Here is a 19,924-nt window from a genome sequence, read left to right as displayed (position 1 = left end):
CGGGGCGTGAGGAGGCGAATGGTTCGGGGACCCGGAAATGGCGAAAACGGTGTCCCAAGAACTCCTGGATTTGCCCCCTGTGACGAGGTTTAACACCTCGCTCCCGTAACCCCTTCCTTCCCGCCGGTTTCAGGAGGGGGAGCAGGGAAAAGGGGAGGAGCAGAGCGGGCGGGGCGGACGCGCCGCCATCCCGGCAGCGCCCGTGAGGCGCGGGCGGGGGTGCGGGAGCTGCCCGCCAGGCGGCGCTGTAGCCGCCTGCGCCGCTCCGGCGCTGCGCTGCGAGGAGCCCCCGCGTGTCCGCCATATTGGCGCCCGCGCCGCAGCCGCCGCGCGTTGTTCCTCCATCTCCTGCCGGCGCGGCCGCCCGGAGCCCAGCGCGGGAGGGAGGGAAGGAGGGAGGGAAGGGAACGCCGGCGCCGCCGGGCGGGAAGAGGGGCGAGGAGGAGACGGAAACGAGCGGGGCCCGCGTCCCCCAAGCCCGCCCCCTGCGCCACCCGCCATGGAGAGGAGGCCGGGCGGCCCCTGAGCGAGGAGCGCACGCACGCACGGACCGAGACTTGCCCCCGCCCGGCCCAGCCCGGCCCGGCCGCCATCAGCGGAGAGAAGCCGCCCGGCTCCCGCCTCCGCCGCGACATGGAGGCTGTGAAAGCCTTTAACAGCGAGGTGTGTAACCCCTTCCCGGCGGCCTCCCCTCTTCGGGGCCGGGGAGCGGGCGGGGCCCCGGCGCCTTCCCTGCCCCCTCCTCGCAGCGGGGAGGCTGCGGGAATTGGGGGTCGCGGTGGTGAGGGAGCTCTGCCGCAGGCCGGTCCGGGGCTCCCCCCTCCGCGTCGGGCGGGAAAGGGCCGTTGTCGCCGTCCCTGGGAAGCGGGAGGGTGGAGAGGGTAATGGAGACGTCCCCCTCCCCCCAGCTCCTTCCGCCTTGAGGCTGGGGGCGGCTGAAGGGGAAGAATAGATCTGGCGGCGTGCTGGGGGAAGAGGAGAACGCGTGAGGAGGCCGAGGAAGAGGAGGAGAAAGAGGTCTCTTCCTTGCGCCTGGCCTACGGTGGGGCGGGTGATGCCCGGCCAACTTCACGCAGCGGCCGAGGAGGCTGCGCTGGGCGGCAGGGGGGTTCCAGACTCGCTGGGCACGGGGACTGTGGCCTTCCCTCGTCTCTCCTGGCACCCCCTTCCTCCTGGCTAATTACCTGTGTATCCGAACCCCGCCAGCGCGCACTTCAACACCTCGTGCAGCTAAGCTTTAAATCTCGGGAAGGGAATACAAAGGCGCCGGAGGTTTGTCTCCCTGTTTGAGAGTAGTATATTCGCAGTGGTCAGGATGGAAGCAGACATTCCCTACATGCTGCACAGAGCTCAGATGCTGCACTGAAGCATTGTGAAGAGAGTGGGCTATGGCATCCAAGAACACATACATACACATAGGCTGAAGTGTGTTCATACGGCACCTGCCTTCTCTTTTGTGCCGAGAGTTAATGTTTATTTTATTGCAAGATGGTTCTTGTGGCGACTCTGCTTTGTTGCTCTCATTGTGAGAGTTTGTGTCATTTATATTTTGAAGTTAATGTACGAGCAAGAAAAACAAGTACATATTTTTCTTACCGAGTCCTACATCTTGCAAAGTGGATTTTAACTTCTGTTGACCTTAGAAAGTATCAGCTCTGGTTACAGTGTATACTTATACGGACTGCTCGCATGCTGAAGCTCCGAGCTGCCCTCTTGCTAGCCCCAGCAGGGATGTAGTACGGTTTTAATGATTTTAAGTAATATGGTTTCATTTGACCTGTGGTGGAACAGTATGGCAACCATGTTGTTGTTTCTACAAGCACGGTAAGATAGGTTTTCAAAATGAGCAGGTACTCTCCGGTAACTCAGGAGCAGTTGTACAGCCCTTACTGATGTACAGTTCTAGGTGTTGCGCTTTATGCGATTTGACTTCTGAAGCAGAAGAAAGCACATTGTGGCCACTAGAAGAAAAATAAATACTATAAACTTTTATTCGTATTTTATTATTTGTTTGGTGTATGTACTATATTGTTATGTGGGGAAAAGGAAGAATCTGGTCACAAGAACAGAAGATCTTAAGTTGTTCAGAACATTTTCTTTCTGTTACCTATCAGTAGGAGCAGAAGTCTTCCTCTTCGTGTTGAAAAACAGCTTCTGACTGACTTGCTTAGCACTTAAGTCTGAGACTTAAGGTGGCAACTGTGCTGGAGAGGAGAGCTTTAGATTATGCCTTAAGTTTTCTAAATGCTTAAAAAATGGTAGACAGTAGGTTGTTGGGAAAGAAAATGCAGAATATCTGACAGTGTCATTTTGACCAGCTTATCTGCTGTGCTATAAATAGACAGTATCTATAATAACCTGTGTTTGTATTTGAATGCTGGGCTACCGTGATGGGAAGGTTCTAAAGATGCCGTGACTAAACAAACCCCTGATCCTGGAAGTAAATGGTACAAGACTTGCTACAGTTAAGGAATCCCAAGTGTCATCACTAGCCACTCTTAACACCTCTGTACCCAGTGCAGAACTTGACTTTAATTTACCTTTCCGTCATTGTCTCAGGTTGAACTTACCTGTCCACACCTTGCAACTTAAACTGTGAAATGATCACTAAATATTTAAATTAGCTAAAGTGTATGAGTCTATACATTGCTGTTCCTAAATGGTTTTGATTAACTTAGAAAATATTGGTACTTCACTTGTAAAATCCTGTTCTTTGTTTATATTATGTTTAAGGTCATGTTAAGCTCCAGAACCAATGTCTGAATTCTGTTTTAGAGTTTTTTGGCTTGAAATACATGTAAATTAAGTTTAGCAGCAGATGGGACAGACTAAATAGTATTAAAACTTTTACCATACTTTCTTTTATGCAGTTTGCATTCAGTTAATAATTTTACAACAGTTTATGTAACTTACTGGTGAAAACCAGATGACGCTTTAGAAAGAACATTCCAATACATTTAAACACTTAAGTCTGCAGGTTGGGTACTTCTGGGGTTGATTTTTTTTTTGTTTGGGTGGTTTTTTTTTAAAGGAAGGAGTTGTGTTTGGATTCTGCAGTGAAGCTAAAATAAAGGCAGCTGTCCATCTAGGGAGTATAGCTTACTCCAAAAGTGTATGTGAGCTGAGCAGTATCTTGTATTGTAACTATCCTATATGGCAGTCAGGATTGAAGTACTTAAAATAGGCTCGTCACTAATTTGATTAGAAAGAAGAATTTCAAGTTTATTTGAACAGTAACTACTGGAAATAATGGTGGCTATTGCAGAAATCTGTTCAATGTCTAGTGATGATACGTATCATTGTCTGTGCTGTACCTAGTTGTATATATAAAATTAGCCCTAACATTTAAAGTCTTGGGAAAGGTAAATTTAAAGCTGAGAAATAATCAAGCTCCTAAATACAATATGCTCAGTATTGGTTTCATGACGTTTTCCTAATTGATTAAAACTGCTTGGCAGATGAAAATTGGAATAATATACAACTGACTTAGTATAGTGCTAAGGTAATTTGCAATGTTTTGTAGCACAGAGTTTATGATTTGCTACAGTTGGCACCATGAAGACTTACCGCTGCAGAGTCATTTTCCACCAGGCCTCAGTTCAGGCCCTGAGTTTTTTCAGTAAAGCACAGAATCAGATTCAAGAACAGGTCTTGACAGAGGAAAATGTCTGAAGTGTTTCAAATTCTCTATATGTTCTGTAAAATGTATTTGGTTAAAGAGGAATTGAAATGGACTAGATGCAAGCATGTGTGTCCTCACAGTTCCAGTGTTCAGATGACAATGATTTAATTGCAGATGTATGTAATTAAAATTCAGTTTTTGTTATATAGTCAGCTCAGTGTTAAAGTCCTGCTGTCATCATCAACTCTAGCAGGCCATTCTCACATTGCTTTCAGTTACTGTACTTGAAGTTGCTTTTGGGTGCTATACTCCACAGTTTTCTTGCAATACTTGTCCTTTTTGCAGTGGCAAGCTAAATTATTTTTCACTTTATAATGTGAAGATTGTGTTCACAGAAGTGTGGGAAAAGGAGACCAGTGGATGTTTTAATTCTGAAACACATTTAATTATTTTAAAATTTATTTCTATGTTACTATGTAGAATAAATGTAAATAATTTTAAAGCCACATAAATAGTCATAGGATTGTAATTTATTTTAGGGGGAACGGAGATCGCAGATTCATTTTTAAATACAACACGAATTGAATATTTGAAGTTTGCTTTGTGTAGCCGTTATAACTGCATCTGTAAGAACTAAATAATAGAAATCTTGAAAAGAGCATATTCGACTTAGATTTTTTTTTTTAAAAAGCTGCAATAGTAATTCACTGATCTGTTTCAATTAAATATAATGTTTCTAATAATTTAATGCTTATCAATATCTCTACTCACATACAGGCATACATCTCTCCTTGTATGAGCTTCATCAAGTCTTGCTGTTCATGGTGTTTACTGATATCTTTGGTTTTGCATTCTTTTTAGAAACAAAGCAAAAATATCTCCTGCTTAAGCTATGCATGCTTTGGTCAAATCATTGAATATTGTTTTCATTTTGAGTTGCTGATACTAGTACTTGCATCTTTGATTTACAGCCATTTAGAAGGTTAGTAAGGGTAAAACCTACTCAGGAGAGTTTGATAGCATATCTGGATTTGGAATTTACACTGTTGAATCCAATGCACAATAGTTGTTGGCATCCAGTGCTACAAATTCCAGCTGTATTTGTACTTGTCAGGCAAGGCAGTATATTATGACATTGTAGAGGCAATTGAGAAAAGGACAATTGTATATTTAAAAAAAGGTAAAATAGAATAAAGCAAAGCTAGTCCCTTGGAACTCTGGAACAAGAAAGTAATGTGTTTTTCGTAAATGCCTTGTTCACTTGAGTGTGTCTTGTATGAAAAGCTCAATTCCTCTTGTCTGTACAGTTGGGTGCTGATACTTTCATATACAAGGGAGTTGAATAGAAAACCAAGTGTCATCGTGAAGACTTGGAATATCCTACATCTTAAAGTGTTTAAAGATGAGGATGCACATAAAGTGCTGTAAGGTTAAGGCAGTGATTACAGTTTGTTTAAAGTGATGTGGGTTCCTGTGCTTTTTCTCTTGTTACCTAAATATCTTCTACAGTGTGAGAGTCATAATAAAAACTTCTGCAGCATTGCTAGGTTGGTGTTCATCTGTTACTGACAATGAAAATGGTTGTCCTTGCATAGTTCATCATAAAGTACACTGAGCTTTTGGTGTGCATAATGGTTTTAAGAGTCAAGTAAGATTATATATAAAGTGCCTATTGCTACTTTTGGGTTCACTTGTCATTCAGAAATTTGATCAGTGGTAGGGACATAGCAGATGCTGATCATTTACTGGTAATGCTGTTGTCTCTATACGTCATTTGCACTTCGTTTTATCTTGGCCACCATTTTCATGACAATTCTTTGGAAGGTGTGTTTTAAGGGTCAGTGAGGAACAGTTCAGTGGTCTGCAATTTCAGAAATGTGACCCTTGGAAATGACCCACATTTTAAATACCAAGCATTGGAGTATGGGTGCATAAAAGTACAGAAGGCTAAACCAAATATTCTATTTCCAACTACTTTATTTAAATAACATATTCTAAGTCAATGGGGCGGCTTTTTTCATGAAAGAATGCCAGTTGATACTAAAAAAAGCTAAATGGTATGCCTCATGAAGATGCTAAATAGAGATTGATGCTGAATAGCTGGGGAAAGTGGGGGAAAAAGGGATGCTTTTTAAAATGAGCAGCCAGGGCTTTCATGATTGCAAGTAGATAGTAGCAGTTATGTTAAGGAACAGTGAAAAGACACATAAGCTACTCCCTGTCAAGATACTTTTCTTGGATTCTGCTGCATGTTTCATGTTGGCCGAAGCACCTGAAACATCTGCAGGGGTTTTTTTTGACTATGCTGTGACAATGAGAAAACCTGTATCTATTTTTTCTTCTCTGTCACTATGTTTTACTAGCCATAAAAAAGAATATCTTTTATATCCTCTGCTATTTGAAGGATTCTGCAGCTGTGATAATTTTAAAGCTTTCTTCCTTTTGTTTATTTGATATCCCATTTACAGTCTGATACTTCTAAATTTTATTGTAGCAAATTGGGATGCAAGCTTCTGGTTTACTTTTGTCTTTTGTCAGAAGAAGAAGTGATATGTGCATCTGCATGTGGACATTCATACATCTGAAAAGTTGTTTCTGTTTTTCATTCTTAACCTCTGGGGTGGATGTGAAAAATGTCTTCCATTTTATTTTGCTGTATAATCCTGTAGTGTTTCTCAGAGAAAAAAACCCGTGAATATTTATATGAATTCCCTTAAGATGCAACAAAATATGTAAGAATTTGTTAGTTTCCTGTTTGCTCTCAGGGACATTAGGAGTAGTACCAGTGAAATGTCAGTATTTTACTGTGTTGTTTCCCAGCAAGAGTTGAACTTTGCTGGCTCTCAACTATTTTTTTAAAGAGTATAGGGAAAGGAAGTCCTTTTCTCTTCGAGATACAGTAAATAGTAAGTTGATGTTCACCTGGTTAAATGTCTCCATGTGTGCTGAATAAATGTTTGCAGTTTTAATATCACACTTTTAAAGACTGATCTGACCTTAGATTTTCACCAGCCATAGAACCTTGACTTCTGGCCTTGAAAGACATGATCATGCAGGTGTGTGTTAAAGGCCCAAAATGTTAGGGTTTGGTTTTATTTTGGTGCATGTCTTGCTCAAGAACCTCATTTCTTTAGTGAAGGAATATAGGACAAACATTGATAGGTTTTCAGTCTTAGATGCGTAGACTTTCAATTTGTTCTTAAACTGATCTAGATTAGATCCTTGTGAGCCTGGAATGGTTGTGTCGATCTCCAGGTTCTGCAAACACTCTGGAGCTGTAACTGGATAGTTACAAGTATCAATCCTATTTGCTACTCATTTGGAAAGCAGTGAGCCATTTTGCAGTTTAAACAAATACCCTTCTTAACTCTCGTAACTTTAGATCCTTTGATTGTCACCTGCTTACCAAGATTATACCTGGGGCCACAATCTTTAACAGAGTACTTGAAATTATCTTAACAAGTCTTACTTGAGTTTGCCACTATTTTAGTCACGCCCCATCCTTGGAAGCATTCCAGGCCAAGTTGAATGGGACTTAGAGCAACCTGGGCTGGTGGAAGGTGTCCTTGCCCATAGCAGGGGGGTTGGAACTAGATGACCTTTAAATTCTCTTCCAACCCAAACCATTCTATGAACAACAGTCTTGTTTTCCTGCGGCAGTTGTAGAAGTAGTGTCTGGTAATCCAGATGGCTTTCTTATGGGAAAAAAACCATTCAGAACAAAAGTTTTTGATAAGGCAGGTCTTAAAATACTCTGAGATACTTAAATTACTCTCATATTGATCCTTTTTCACTTAGGAAGAAGTCTTCTATTTTCTTGTCTGTAAAATTGGTTCATCGTTTTACCTCTGGACAGCCACCAAAATATTCATCCTGAATGGCTCCTTCAGCCTTGGTTAAGAGCCCACATTCGTGGCCTCAGCAACCACTGGTGTAACTCCATTGTGTGGCCTGGGACAGTGGTGCATAATTGGCTGTTCATATGTGCATCCAGATTTCAGTGAGCTTGGCTTTGAATGAAAAAAGTTCAAAACAATATTGGTCCTGGTTCCTGTTTCTGAACTTTTTGTAAGTTGCATGTGTATTTCTATTCTTCCATTTCTTCACTTCTTTGGATCTATTTTTCTGCAGTATTTCTCCAGGAGCACTGACAACAGCAGTAGTCAGGTAGGTAATTTTATTAACTTTATTCAGGAGCTGCTTCTACACTTCAGGGTACATGTTCTTTAAGGCAAAAACACAATGTCCAGCTACTTCTGTACGAGTACTCATTTTTACCTGTTCTTCCCATATGATCAGGAGGAGACATTTTTATAAACAGACTTTAAAATGAGTTGCAAACATTTGGAAGAAGTAAGACGAAATGAGTGCACTGTCACCGTGACCCTCTCTCCATCAGATTTATCCCTACCAGAAATGCATATTTCTTGTAGTAGCCCGCTGCTTCTGCTGTTAGGCATTTGGCAAGTGAGCTGGCATTTCTAGAAAAGTGACCACTACGGATATGCAACAATTGACCATTTTCTTTCCACTTATTTTTGCAAGAGTTTGCCTACATAGCTGGTTTTACTGGGCAAGGTTTTTGTTTGCATGAGGTTGTTCTTTTCTCCTGTCTTTGGTTATATGAGTGGGTGGCTGATAATTTGACATCCAGAAATATAATGCGCGTGTTTCATTTACTAAACTACGTGTGTGGAAGGTGAGGCTTGGCACCTTTGTTAATGTGTTTGCTGTTGATGGTTTTGAGGGTTGGCAGAGAGTGTTCTGGTTCCCATTTAAAATGAAGGCACGAAAGAAGAAGTGCCCCAGAGAGGAGTGGCAGAGCTGAAAAGAGGAGTGGTTTGTGTGGATAGTGGCTGAGCAGTAAAACAGTGGAGGGTAACAACACCTGAGAGGTTGAAGCCACCTATTTTGGTAGCCTTGAGCTTGTTTATTATAAGATACTGTTTATAACATTGGTTTTGAAAGATTGAAGGAAATTGTGCTTTATAAAAAATTATAACAGCTGACCAAGGTGCACTGCCGTTATGCAAGGAAGTGAATAGCTATCTTACATATTTGAATTGGAATTTATTATTGAAATAGCATGCATTTTTGGGAAAGGTAATTTAGAATATCTGTCATTTTGTGCGGTTCAGTCTAGGGTTCAGTGTTTCCAAGTAATTAGTTTAGAGTTGAGTGGTAAGGGTTCCTTACTTTTTTTTTGTTCTCCATCTTCAGCATTTATTAGTTACTTTCAAAAACTTAAGTAGAATTAATTATGTGCATTCTTTGCTTTCCACCACTGTTATTCTATAGTTTGTCTTTTCTCTCTAAAGTGCAAAATACTGTAAATTGCTCTCACTGTAAAATGGTTGGTTTAAAAATGTTGGCCATGTGGCAGGACTTTATGGAGCTCTCAGTGTATAATATAGAAATTAGTACGATAGATAAAAATGCAATTCTAATATTTTGCTACTGATGTGATTGCAGTTTTAGAAAGAGAAATAACCATACTTAAAATGTTTCTGGCTTTTTCAGAGGGTAAGTCCAAAGAGCTTAGAATAAATTAACCAGATTGTTGGAAGCCAGTGGAAAGACCTGATCAAATCAAAGTCTTTCAGAATACCAAATCTCCTGCACATATTAATAAAACAAAGATGGTTCGCATGAAAAGGAATAGCTTCAGGTAACATGTGATCTTCATAACTTGGTTACCAGATATGCAGTAGTAACCGCTTGCTTCTTAATTTTCACAAGAGTGGAGTGGAGCACTTAAGCACTTAACAGGAAATGAGACCATTTATATGACAAATATATTGGTTGGAGAAATTCAATCCAATACAAACTGTGATTATTTTTTTTTTTTAATTTTAAATCAGTAAGTTTCATTGTGAATGCAGGGGTTTTAAACTACATCCAGAGAGATATTTTGAAATCAACACAAGACAGTTCTTGTCATGAGCTCTAAAAACAGTTGGCAGAGAAAATGTGTGAGTCTGATTTTCAAAATGTTTAAGATCTGTTCCTATATTTCATATCTCAGAATTGGAGAGGTGTGATTGTAGTTCGACTTCTCTAAGGCTTTTAACTCCGTGTTGTGCCACACTTTACCAAACTAGTGCGTTGGAACAAGGTCAGAGGGTACTTCGCCAGTGTGGGCAGCCCCCAAGCTCACGTCTGGAAATCTGTGGAGACTGACATTGGGACAGAAGCTGATCAGTTTTCCTCTTGGTGATCTAGAATTATCTATATAATAATGATAAAATGTTAATGATGGAAATTAGCCATATGGCAAGAAAGATGAGAAAATTGCATGAAGTGAAATGCTCCTGTTATTTTCCTTGTTTTCATGTGTGGTACTCTTTTATCTTGTTCAATCCTTCCTTTCTCTTATTGGGAGTTCAGGCATTGGTAAAGTGCTCACTCTTACCTATTTCATTTGGTCCATTTAGGTCTTTCTAAGCTTTTTGTTCCCATGCAGTAAACACCCCAAGTTACTATGAAGAGAAAAAGGGGAATTGTATTTTATGACTTATAAAAGGCTAAGAGCAAGTGGAGTATGTTCTAGACACTACTGGAAGTAAGCATTTGTTTTGCAGTTGTTTGGAGTTCAGGAGACTGGAGTCAAATCCAGGTGGTTTCTTTAAATTCCAGTTTTATGTTCATATTTGTACAAAGCAGACTGTACCAAGAGAACTTAGAAGCTCTCTTTGAAAGGAGTAATGGTGGGGGTTTAAAGAAAATTGTAAATGGGCTGGTGGCTTAAATATATGAAAACTAAAATAGAATTTTGTCATTCCATCTCAAATTGTTTGGGTTCAGTAAACTTGAAAGTCATAATTGTGTTTCCTTAAGCCTAGAGAAGTAAGAGAAGCAGTACACAAATGCAGTGGTGGTAACACCTGACTTCTGGTGTGCTGGTATGTGATGGGCTGGAGGGACTGCCGTATTACCTTTGCATCTTACTTCACTTAGTTGCTTGTACAGCAGTTGGCATGAATATTTAAATGTCCTTTTTAAACATAAACAGGGTTGTATAATATAGCTTATGTGTAGGGAGGGGCTGAATTTTTCATGTGAGTGTCCTTGGTTGCTTTTAAATTTTTTTTGAAGGAATATGCACTTAGATATCACGAAAATTGACTACTATTTTAAATTAGTTAATTAAAACCACGTGTCATGCACTTTGTTTTTGAAAACGGTTGTTTTGAGGTAGTTGTTTTGAAGCCCTCTCATTCTATATTTTTTTAATGTTGGATTTTGGCAACTCATCTTGGTTGATTACTGGAAGAATATAATTTTTTTTTTTTTCCCTCCAAATTGAAATACCTTATGCTGAAAGGAGCATCTGTCATTCTGGTCATCCTGCATGCACATCTGTGGTGTATATTTTAACTTAATTTTATGCGCAGCTCAGAGAATAACAAAGTGCTGACAGGGTTTAAATAACAGTTCTCATAGGTAGGTCCTACCCAGCATCAAGTTAAAATCCTACTCAATGAGAGATGAGGGCATGCAATTTGAGCAACTTTTCCAAGAAATTAAATTTCAGGAGAGTGTGTAAAATGTACCTAATAGAAATTTGTTGATAAGTGTCCTTTGCTTTAAAGCAATAAATGACAGTGCTCTTTTCTTGTTCTTTACAGTGTGGTGTTATTAATATTTGGTAAGCCATTCAGTGACTACTTCTGTATAAACAATTGGATTTGATTTATTTTAATGCCATTGAAATATGAAAGAAGTTAACCTAATTTATTAAAATAGTATGTGTTTGGCTGACTTCTAAATATTTATTTTGGGGTTTTTTTGTATTGAAATTGCAGATACTTGTTAGTATATATGATGTCTGGTCAGTGTCGTGTCATTATTTGATGTCTTTTTAGTGTTATGTCCTGGTAGCAGCCAGAGAAGACTTTAAAAATATTTCTGTAGAGAGGTTTGTAACTGATATCTCTCACACTGGTCATAATTTCATACTTAAGAGATGGGCTGAGTCCTGGAATATCAGCATCAAAATGTTTATTCTTTTAGCTGCTGTATCAGTGTTACAGAGATTTGTCTGTGTGAATATCTCTTCCTTTGTATCACATGAGACTAGAGCTGTTCACAGCTTTCAACCCTTCTAGTGGCAAAATCATATGAAAAATTATTTCCTAGCTACTTTTCTTGTCTTTATAGGATATGGCAGAGGTATAAAAAGAAAGGATGTATTATTTATGAAGCTTTTTTAATTTTAATGAAGTTAGTACTTTTTTCTATTTTTTATTCAAAATTTTGGTTCAGGAACAGCTGTCTGGCTCTTTTGCCTATTAAATAAGAGCACTGAAAGACGTTGGAAGTGAGTGCTGAGCTTTGTAGTAGTGCAGTGTGCCATTGCCTTCCATGGGTATCTGTAGTAACTTGCTCTGTAAGCGACTGCCCATCCTTGGGGGATGTAAGTTCGTGTGCATGATGTCTAGTCTTCACTTGAGAAGCTTTAGGCTGTAGCTTAGCATCATGTAGTACTGCCTTGTAAACTACAGCTATTTTGATTTTTACATGTATTTACAGTAGATTTCACTTTAAGTACTTCTTTAATGATGGTTTAAATGATAAAACTATTGTTTACATTACTGAATGATGAAAATTTGAAATACGCAGATAAATTCCTTTTCAGTAAGTCTTCTCTTAAAGACCACTTTTCCTAATAGAGTTAAAGAAAAAAATACAGAGCAGAAATTCTCTGCTTCATGTATAGCATATACCTGATCTTTTACATTTCCCCCCAGTTCCAACATATAATTCATATGGCTTGTAAGATCTTCAAGCAAGCCTGTATTTTTTCTCCTAAGTTTGGAAATAGGACTTGGTTTATTTAAAATTATATTGGGAAAAAGGAGTATTAATAATGCTGTTAACCTTTATGTAGTCCGGAATATTGCCTTATATGTAGTGTCTTAGCTCTCACCATTGTTACTTTTTGCTGTACAAATCATTATATTGTTTTATCAGATAGAGGAAAATACAGAATTGTGAATATAATTGGCTTTAATTGCTAGCCTGGTCCTGATACATAGATGTACATTTCTGTAGGAAATCCATGTAGCTTGTTGCACTTGAACCTCTTAATTCTGAAGGAAGTGTGTGAGGAAAAGGCACTTTTCCCATTGCCCAACAAATGTATACAAAATCACTGTGAGGACAATTTCCCATGTATCTCCAGATAATACTGATTGAGTGCATCAGTGAGAGTGGTATGGAAGAAGTGCTTGTTTTAGGATATGATACTAAAATCTGAGTCTTGAGGCTTTTTTTGGATTTTTTACCCAATGTAAGAACACACAAGGTGCCTTGGTTGAAGGTGATGAGAAGTAAGTAGAGGAATTTGATTTTGTTTAAAACATTATGTAGGTGAATATGATGAAAGGAGGAAAAACTGCTGCGACTTTTATGTAAGAAAATAATTTGAATGTATGTGTGAGAGTTCTTTGAGAGAATTAGGAAGCATGTGGGCAGGGAAGAATCAGGTGGTGTTACTTGGATTTCCAAAAATTGTTGAAAAGATCCATTCCCAAAAGTTTGAGAAGTTGAATTGCAATGGAGAGTGCATCCTTACATTGATGGATGACTGCTAAAAAGGGTGATGGGGGAAAAGTTATAGAAATAAATTGTTGTCTTTTTTCATGATGGAGTCTTCTGAGGCAAAAAGTTTGTTGATGGTATTAAGTTACGCAGGATGTTGGTACTGAAGGGATTGCAAAAGGATGTTGCTGTACTGTTAGATGGCAGCCTGCAGTTTCATAAAGTTAAATGTGGTAGTGCAGGTTGGTAAAGAGTATGACAAAGGCAGCCCTGGCTTTATGGGCACTGAAATTATATCATACGTTAATTAATAAAATCTTGCAACTAAAATGGAAATGCCTGTTTAAAGATCAGCAGTAGTCATAATAGCAGTTAAGAGTCCTGGAAACTAGTAGGAAAGAAACAGAAAGTCACTATACTGCCTGTACCATTTTATCTTACTCCACGTGCTGTCTGGTTTGTACCTCATAAGACCATGTTGGCAGAACTGTATCTACAGAGGACAAAAAAGTCAAAGAAATGCAACAGGTCTGTATAAGAAATTGTTAAATATCAATATTCTTTTCAGGCTAGAACAGAGGTGACTGGAAGATGAGGGTATAGGGATCTGTTGTACTGGAGATACAGAAGGGGCAAATCATTGTTTTCCAGTGCAGAAGCTAAGTAAATCCAGTGTCACTAATGAGCACAGGTTCAAATCAAGAAAAGGGAGTGTCTTTGCACAGGTTTTGATTAAACTATGCACTTTTGCTAAAAGATGTTGCACATGCTGAAGGTTTACATGTAGGGAAAAATAAATAGATTTGAATTCCCTATATGGAGGGAATTCAGAGATTTTTATGAAAATATCAGTTGATGCTGTCTCAGGAATCACTGAACTGTAGTTTGCAGGTGACTAAAATAATCTGCAAACAAAGTATCACTAAAAGAACAACTGCATGTTAGCTTTCATTAACATCCTCTGTTGAAGGCTGTTTCTGTTAGGTTTTTTTCTGAACTGGTGGCATCATCTGAAAGCAATGAATTTTCTACCATGCCTTAGCACAAAGAAAAGGAAGAGGAGTAAGGAGACAACAACCAAACAATTCAAACTTAGAGCAACATTTATTTTTACAATTCAGACAGTAACAAAACAGGCTTAGAAATAGTCTTAGAATCCACCTTTAACACTACAACTTTGATCATCTTTAAGACTTCCAATGCTGTCTGTGTAATGAGCTGTTATGTGCCTTACATGGACACTTGGCTGTCATCTGATTCTTTGCAAGAACATGACCCTGGGAATTACTTTCATTGAGACAGATTAGGATTTGTAGTAAGTATATCTTTGTGGACTCATTTTGTCCCTGAAGTGCCATTCAGATTCAGGTCTTCCCTGTAAGCTTTTCCTGTGATTTATATTCAGCATTTAAATAAGCATGCATACTTCTATCAAAAGTTTACTGATTGTCCCCTACCCAATTATCAAAATGCCAGTGTGTGTAGGACATGGTTGTGTAGAATCATCACACAGAAAACCAGTGAAACAACTTCCCCCCACACAAATTCACTCTTAATTTAATCTGGTGTTTTCTTTAGCTATAAATGGGTTGAGAAGATTAATGTTCATTTTTACTTTGTAGTTTCCTGTATTGTTGGCAATGTATTTGGAGCTGAGCATGTTCAGTCATCTAGAATGCTTGAGGCAGTATAGAGTCTTGTCCACAGCTTTCTAGAATAAACTGATAGATCATTAAATGTTCGCTGGCATTGAAATCAAATGTATGCTACTATTAAGTGTGCTGACTTGGAAAAAACACTGGCATTTTTTACAGTAACTTGAAAGTATTCTCTTTACTTTGGCTATGCTTTTTCTCTCAGAGGAAAATAAACTTATTCCCAAAAGGTCATATGGGAATCATGCATTAATGCTCTTTCTAACTTAATAATTTAACACTTGTTTTTTCAAAACCTGAGCTAAGACTTTAAGAATGGTTTACCTTACCAGTACAGTCAGACTCCTTGTGACTTGTCACTGATTGTGTAACACATAACAGGGGCCTCGTCCTCCGTTGTCCCCCCCTTCCCATTCTGTAGAATTTTAGTCTTTGTTCCTTCCTTATCTTTGTGTGATAATGCCATCTACATTTAGAAGGGGAATGTCTCACCTTTAATTGTCTGAGTAATGTGCCATAGTTCAAGAATGGACAGTACAAAAAAAAGCTTAGTATAAATTTTTAATGGATATTTGCAGTTTTGATGTTTTGGGGTTTTTTTAAATCAAGGTTTAACCTTTCAGTTTATTCCAAGTCACTACATCTTAACTGAAGCAGCATTCTCCCAGATGTTGTGTTTGTGTTGTGGTGACTGCTTAGGAGAGTCTGTGTCAGAGTGTCTCTTGGGTGAATACATAGATCACTGGAGCAGTGCTCTTTTCTGGGCAAGTATCAGCAGACTGTTTCTTCTCCCTAGACAGTAGGATAGATTGGAGATAAATTTTGGGTTGATTGAGATAAGCATATTCTTTTTCTGGTCAAAATCAGTTACTAAACGAATAGGAAAAATACATTGATCCATCAACTTTTAAGGTGGTTTTTAAATTAGGTTTTGTTATGTACGTACATCACCAGCAGGTGATAGATGTGTAGTGTTTAGAGAGAAATTCTTAATGTACATTTTAAAGAGACTCCACAAACTGTGGTGCTTTCCACAGCAATGCCTCAGATTTCAACAGCAAATGTCTTTACTTACTGGGTTTTCACATAAGAAATGGTGCAAATACTTTCACTTTGCAAATCTTTACAACAGGGAACTTAGGAAGATAACTAGAAAAAACAGATTTAGTCGGTGGTCAAATATCTTTCAATAGTAATCAAACATCTAAAGATACTGATCAGTTTTTGTCTTTTTGAGCAAATGCTTCATGTGAGTTGATTTTTATTCAGAAAAGAAGCAAGTGGCTAGTAAATGACAGATTTTCTTCATAATTCACAGAATCATATGGTAGCTCAGCTCTAAAGCATGTTTATTTGAAGTTTCCATAAAGGTTTCTGTCTGCTCCCTTTCTTTGTTCTTCCAGCTTGTAAATGTGAACTAACCTGTTTCAAAGCCTCTGAAACTTCTCCTGGTTTCATCTGACACTTGAAGATTACAGTGTTTCACTTTCGACCCTCTGAAATGAACTGTATTACTACTGCAAAAAAAATGCAGCTGCCTGATGTGATAAGGCTCAAGCTTCATTTGAATAAGATCTTTTATATGGAGAGCTACATTTTATACTAACATACAGATAACTGACTGTAATTTATACAGTTATTTAAAAGAGTGGGTGTGTTTCATTATGGTATCAGGGCACAGACTTAGCAAATTCATGGTAACAGTTCAGGGGTGAGTCAGTTCCCTCTAAGGCATGCCAGAGCTGGCCTTCCAGGCTAAGGACAACCACAGTGGGCAATCTGGAACCACATCCACCAGCCTGACTCTTGCTTGTTCCCTGCTCATCTCATGTGGTTTGCTCCTCGGGTCCCATCCTTCCCAATTGATCCTCACTACTGAGGTTGTATTGACATATGCCTCCCCTTAGTAATCCTGTTCACCTGCTGAAGAACCTTTGTTCTTCGCTTAAAAGCTTCTCCACAGTTTTAGTTATCTCTAATGATTTCATGCCAGCCTTGGAGATACAGAGTCGAGAGTGCCCTGTAGGTTAGTATCATCACCTAAATAATGTGAGTCTGAACGTCCATTTACTGCATTTACTACTGAGATTTTTCTGGTTTACTTTTGAGTTGATACCTTCAATGCAATCTCTCACCTATCACCAGATCTCTTTGCTGGATGGCAATAGCCAGCTTCAAAGCCAGTGTCCACTGTGTGTGTACTTGTGCTGAATTTGTCTGCCTGATTATTACTCGGTAGTGTCGCTGATGTTCCTCTTCAGCTTTTGACAGTTTGACTTTGTCCTAACCAGAATATAGGTGACAGTGGAGGCAAAAGTGGGCTCTCTTGCGACTTCCCTTTACCATGCACCAAATGACTGTTCATTCAAATTATTTGCTGGCTGTATTTAAGGAGTAATTGGTTGGGGTTTTTGTTATGCAAGGGCTGGCTTAGGACAGCTTGGTTTCTGTGGAGCCTTTTGTGAGAGATCTTTGGTAAATGTGTTTTGGTAGTCCAGGTGGTCTCACTGTGCTTATAGAGTCTTTCAGAGAAGAACAGTATGCTGAGATGTGTCTTTTCCTTAGAGCAGCTGCATGGACTTTTCTGTGTGTCAACTAATACTTCTATTTCGAGTAATTTGTGCTATTTTTTTTGGTACAAACATTTAACCTAACTGATCCATTGTTTCCTAGTTCTTCCCTTGAACCCTTGTCAGAAATTCATGTTGCTTTTCCTGTCTTTCAGAGCTGTAAGATTGAGACTGTTTTAAATGAGAGTTCATGAATCACAGCTGCTACCAAGTTTTTCATTCTTCAATTCTGTTCTAATACTTCATTATTTTTCACAATGTGGAAATTTACCTTCTTGTAAACACACTTCAGGAGGATTCTGGTGTGGAATCAATTTTTCCTTAGTATGTAGAGCTAAAAAAAAAAGGGGGGGAGGAGGGGGAGGCGTTCTTTTGCTGTAGGGCTTTATCTCCTATGAGTCCTTCTCTAAGTGCTGATTGTCCTGGAGAAACACTTTAATAGATTTGCTATTCCTTCTCTCTCCTGAAAAGTGCTGATTTTCATGGTTTCTCTTGTTTGTTTCTCAAACTTGATTGCACCATCTTTTGCATGTACATTACCAGCCAGATTTTATGGTCACTCCCACTCCTTCCCATCCCCTTTGAATATTATTACTGATCTTCTGAAGTGTTTAATTTTATTTCAGAGAGTTTCCTTGACTTTACTATTTAGCTGTGTTGCCTTTTTTGTCTTCTGGTTTATTTAAAGGCTTGTTTTATGTGAGGGCAAGCAGTTACCTTCTGCAAATGAGTGTGAGCATCTTACAAAACTAAGAGCAGGATTTAATGAGAGCAAACTGGTTTAACTAAACATCTGTACAAAAGGGCTTACAGGAAAAATTGACCTAGGATATAAGCACAAATTAAAAAAATAATACATGTATGTCTAACTCCTTATTCTTCAAATTCCAAGTGTCCTAAACCATCTATGCTGGATCAAAACTAGAAGCTTTCATTACTAGGGAGGCAACCAAGTCTTGCTTCTCTGGTCAGCCTAGCAGTAGAGAAAATGGGTTTGATGGAAGGACTGTTTGGTGGATAAAGAGCTGGCTGGATGTCAGCATCCAAAGAGTTGTAGTTAATGGCTACAGTGTCCAAATGGAGACCAGTATGAAGTGATGTCCCTCAGGGGTCCACACTGGGATAGGTACTATGTAATATCTTTTTTGATGACTTAAAACCGTGGGATTGGATGCAACCTCAGTATTGAGGTGCATTTGATACGTGTGAGGGAAGGGATGGCATCCAGAAGGAGCCTGACGGGCTTGAGGAAAGAGCCCATGCAAACTCTGTATTGAACAAGGCTGACTGCATGGTCCTTCTGCACCTGGGTCAAGGCAATCACCAGTTTTTCCAAGTGAATAAACTTTCAAAATGAAATGTTTTACAGTAAATGAAAAGCTTCTTGAAGACAATTAAAGAAAAATAATTTAGAAGAGTGTTTTCTTTTCTTGGCTTCTTTCAGGTACTAAATTTGGGATCTGTGGGGTTTTTTTAAATAGCTGTTAAAATCTGTAACAGGTGTATCCATTATCCAAAAAGCCTCTCTCTGCAGAAGTGCTGAGTTTTACTCTTTTTATTGGTTCCTTACCACCACCACCTTTCCCCCTTGGATGTTCAGTCTTTAATGCTGAATTTGCCTCTTTGCTACCTGGAATAAAGTAACGGGATGTTAGCAACAGCCCATGCTATCCTTTTGGCTTTTGGCATATTCCTGATAAGTGGTGTTAAGATACCTGACTGCACACAGCTGATGTCTCAGGTGTCAGTGGTGTGCAGCTCTTGCTTGTTTCCCAGTCCTGTGTAGTGGCCTCCTTGATACTTTGAACTGCCCCATTAAAGCCTGGATTATTTCAAAGCTGATGGCCTGGTCAGCTGTGGTCCCTGTGACTGTCTACCTGAGTCAGTGGTTCTGCCTCCTTACAGCTGTGTGTGTTGTAGGTGAAGGAGCTCCTGTGCCAGTCTCATCTGGGATTGCTTTTAGATTGTCAAGGTGGCTTCTTGAATCTAGGCTGACGTCACACACATACCTGTAATTGTTTTTGCTTTTACTAATTAGTGTTTCGGGCTTGAGAATGCTGACCAGGAATGCCCAAACTGGCTCTGCTAAGAAACAGTATATAAACAAAAAGTTTCTGGTGCTGTAGTGTTCCCAGAAGTAGTTTAGCTGTAGTTGCACAACATCCAGCCAAACAGTAGCCAGGATGAGTGATTACGTTTTGGTAATTACCCGTGAGTAACTGGAAGCTGAACAGTGAGCTATAAAACAGAGAAGAAGCTGGTTTGAGACTCTTGGGGTTTTGCCTCTTTTCTCCCTTTCCCTCATGGTGGTGAAGAGCATTCATATATCTACATTTTAGAAATGTATTGGTTTTTGTTGTGTGAGCAGCACAGAAATAATTCAGAATATTTTGCAACAACTATTAGCATTAGTGAGAAGTAGTAACAGTTGTTTTAAGAGTGGATGTCTAGCTGTTAACTGGTTGTAATTTTACAGTTGTAATGGGAATCCTTTCAAGCTGAGAAGACAGACACTTATGCATGGACAAACCAAT

The 19,924-nt window shown here is 39.4% G+C and overlaps 1 protein-coding gene across 3 annotated transcripts in view; it reads left to right on the top strand.

Annotated features, from left to right (window-relative positions):
• The first annotated feature begins 238 nt into the window (after positions 1–238).
• Positions 239–19,924, top strand: part of SCAF8 (SR-related CTD associated factor 8) — a 153,882-nt gene continuing 134,196 nt past the window's right edge. For all 3 annotated transcript variants that reach the window (XM_039568858.1, XM_039568857.1, XM_039568856.1), the window contains exon 1: positions 239–663. In XM_039568858.1, coding sequence (XP_039424792.1) covers positions 634–663 — 30 coding nt within the window. In that variant the 5' untranslated portion in view covers positions 239–633. The remainder of the gene's footprint in view (positions 664–19,924) is intronic.

The sequence above is a fragment of the Corvus cornix genome, chromosome 3, assembly GCF_000738735.6.
Source record: "Corvus cornix cornix isolate S_Up_H32 chromosome 3, ASM73873v5, whole genome shotgun sequence".
NCBI lineage: Eukaryota > Metazoa > Chordata > Aves > Passeriformes > Corvidae > Corvus > Corvus cornix.
This window is presented reverse-complemented; position numbering and strand designations above follow the sequence as displayed.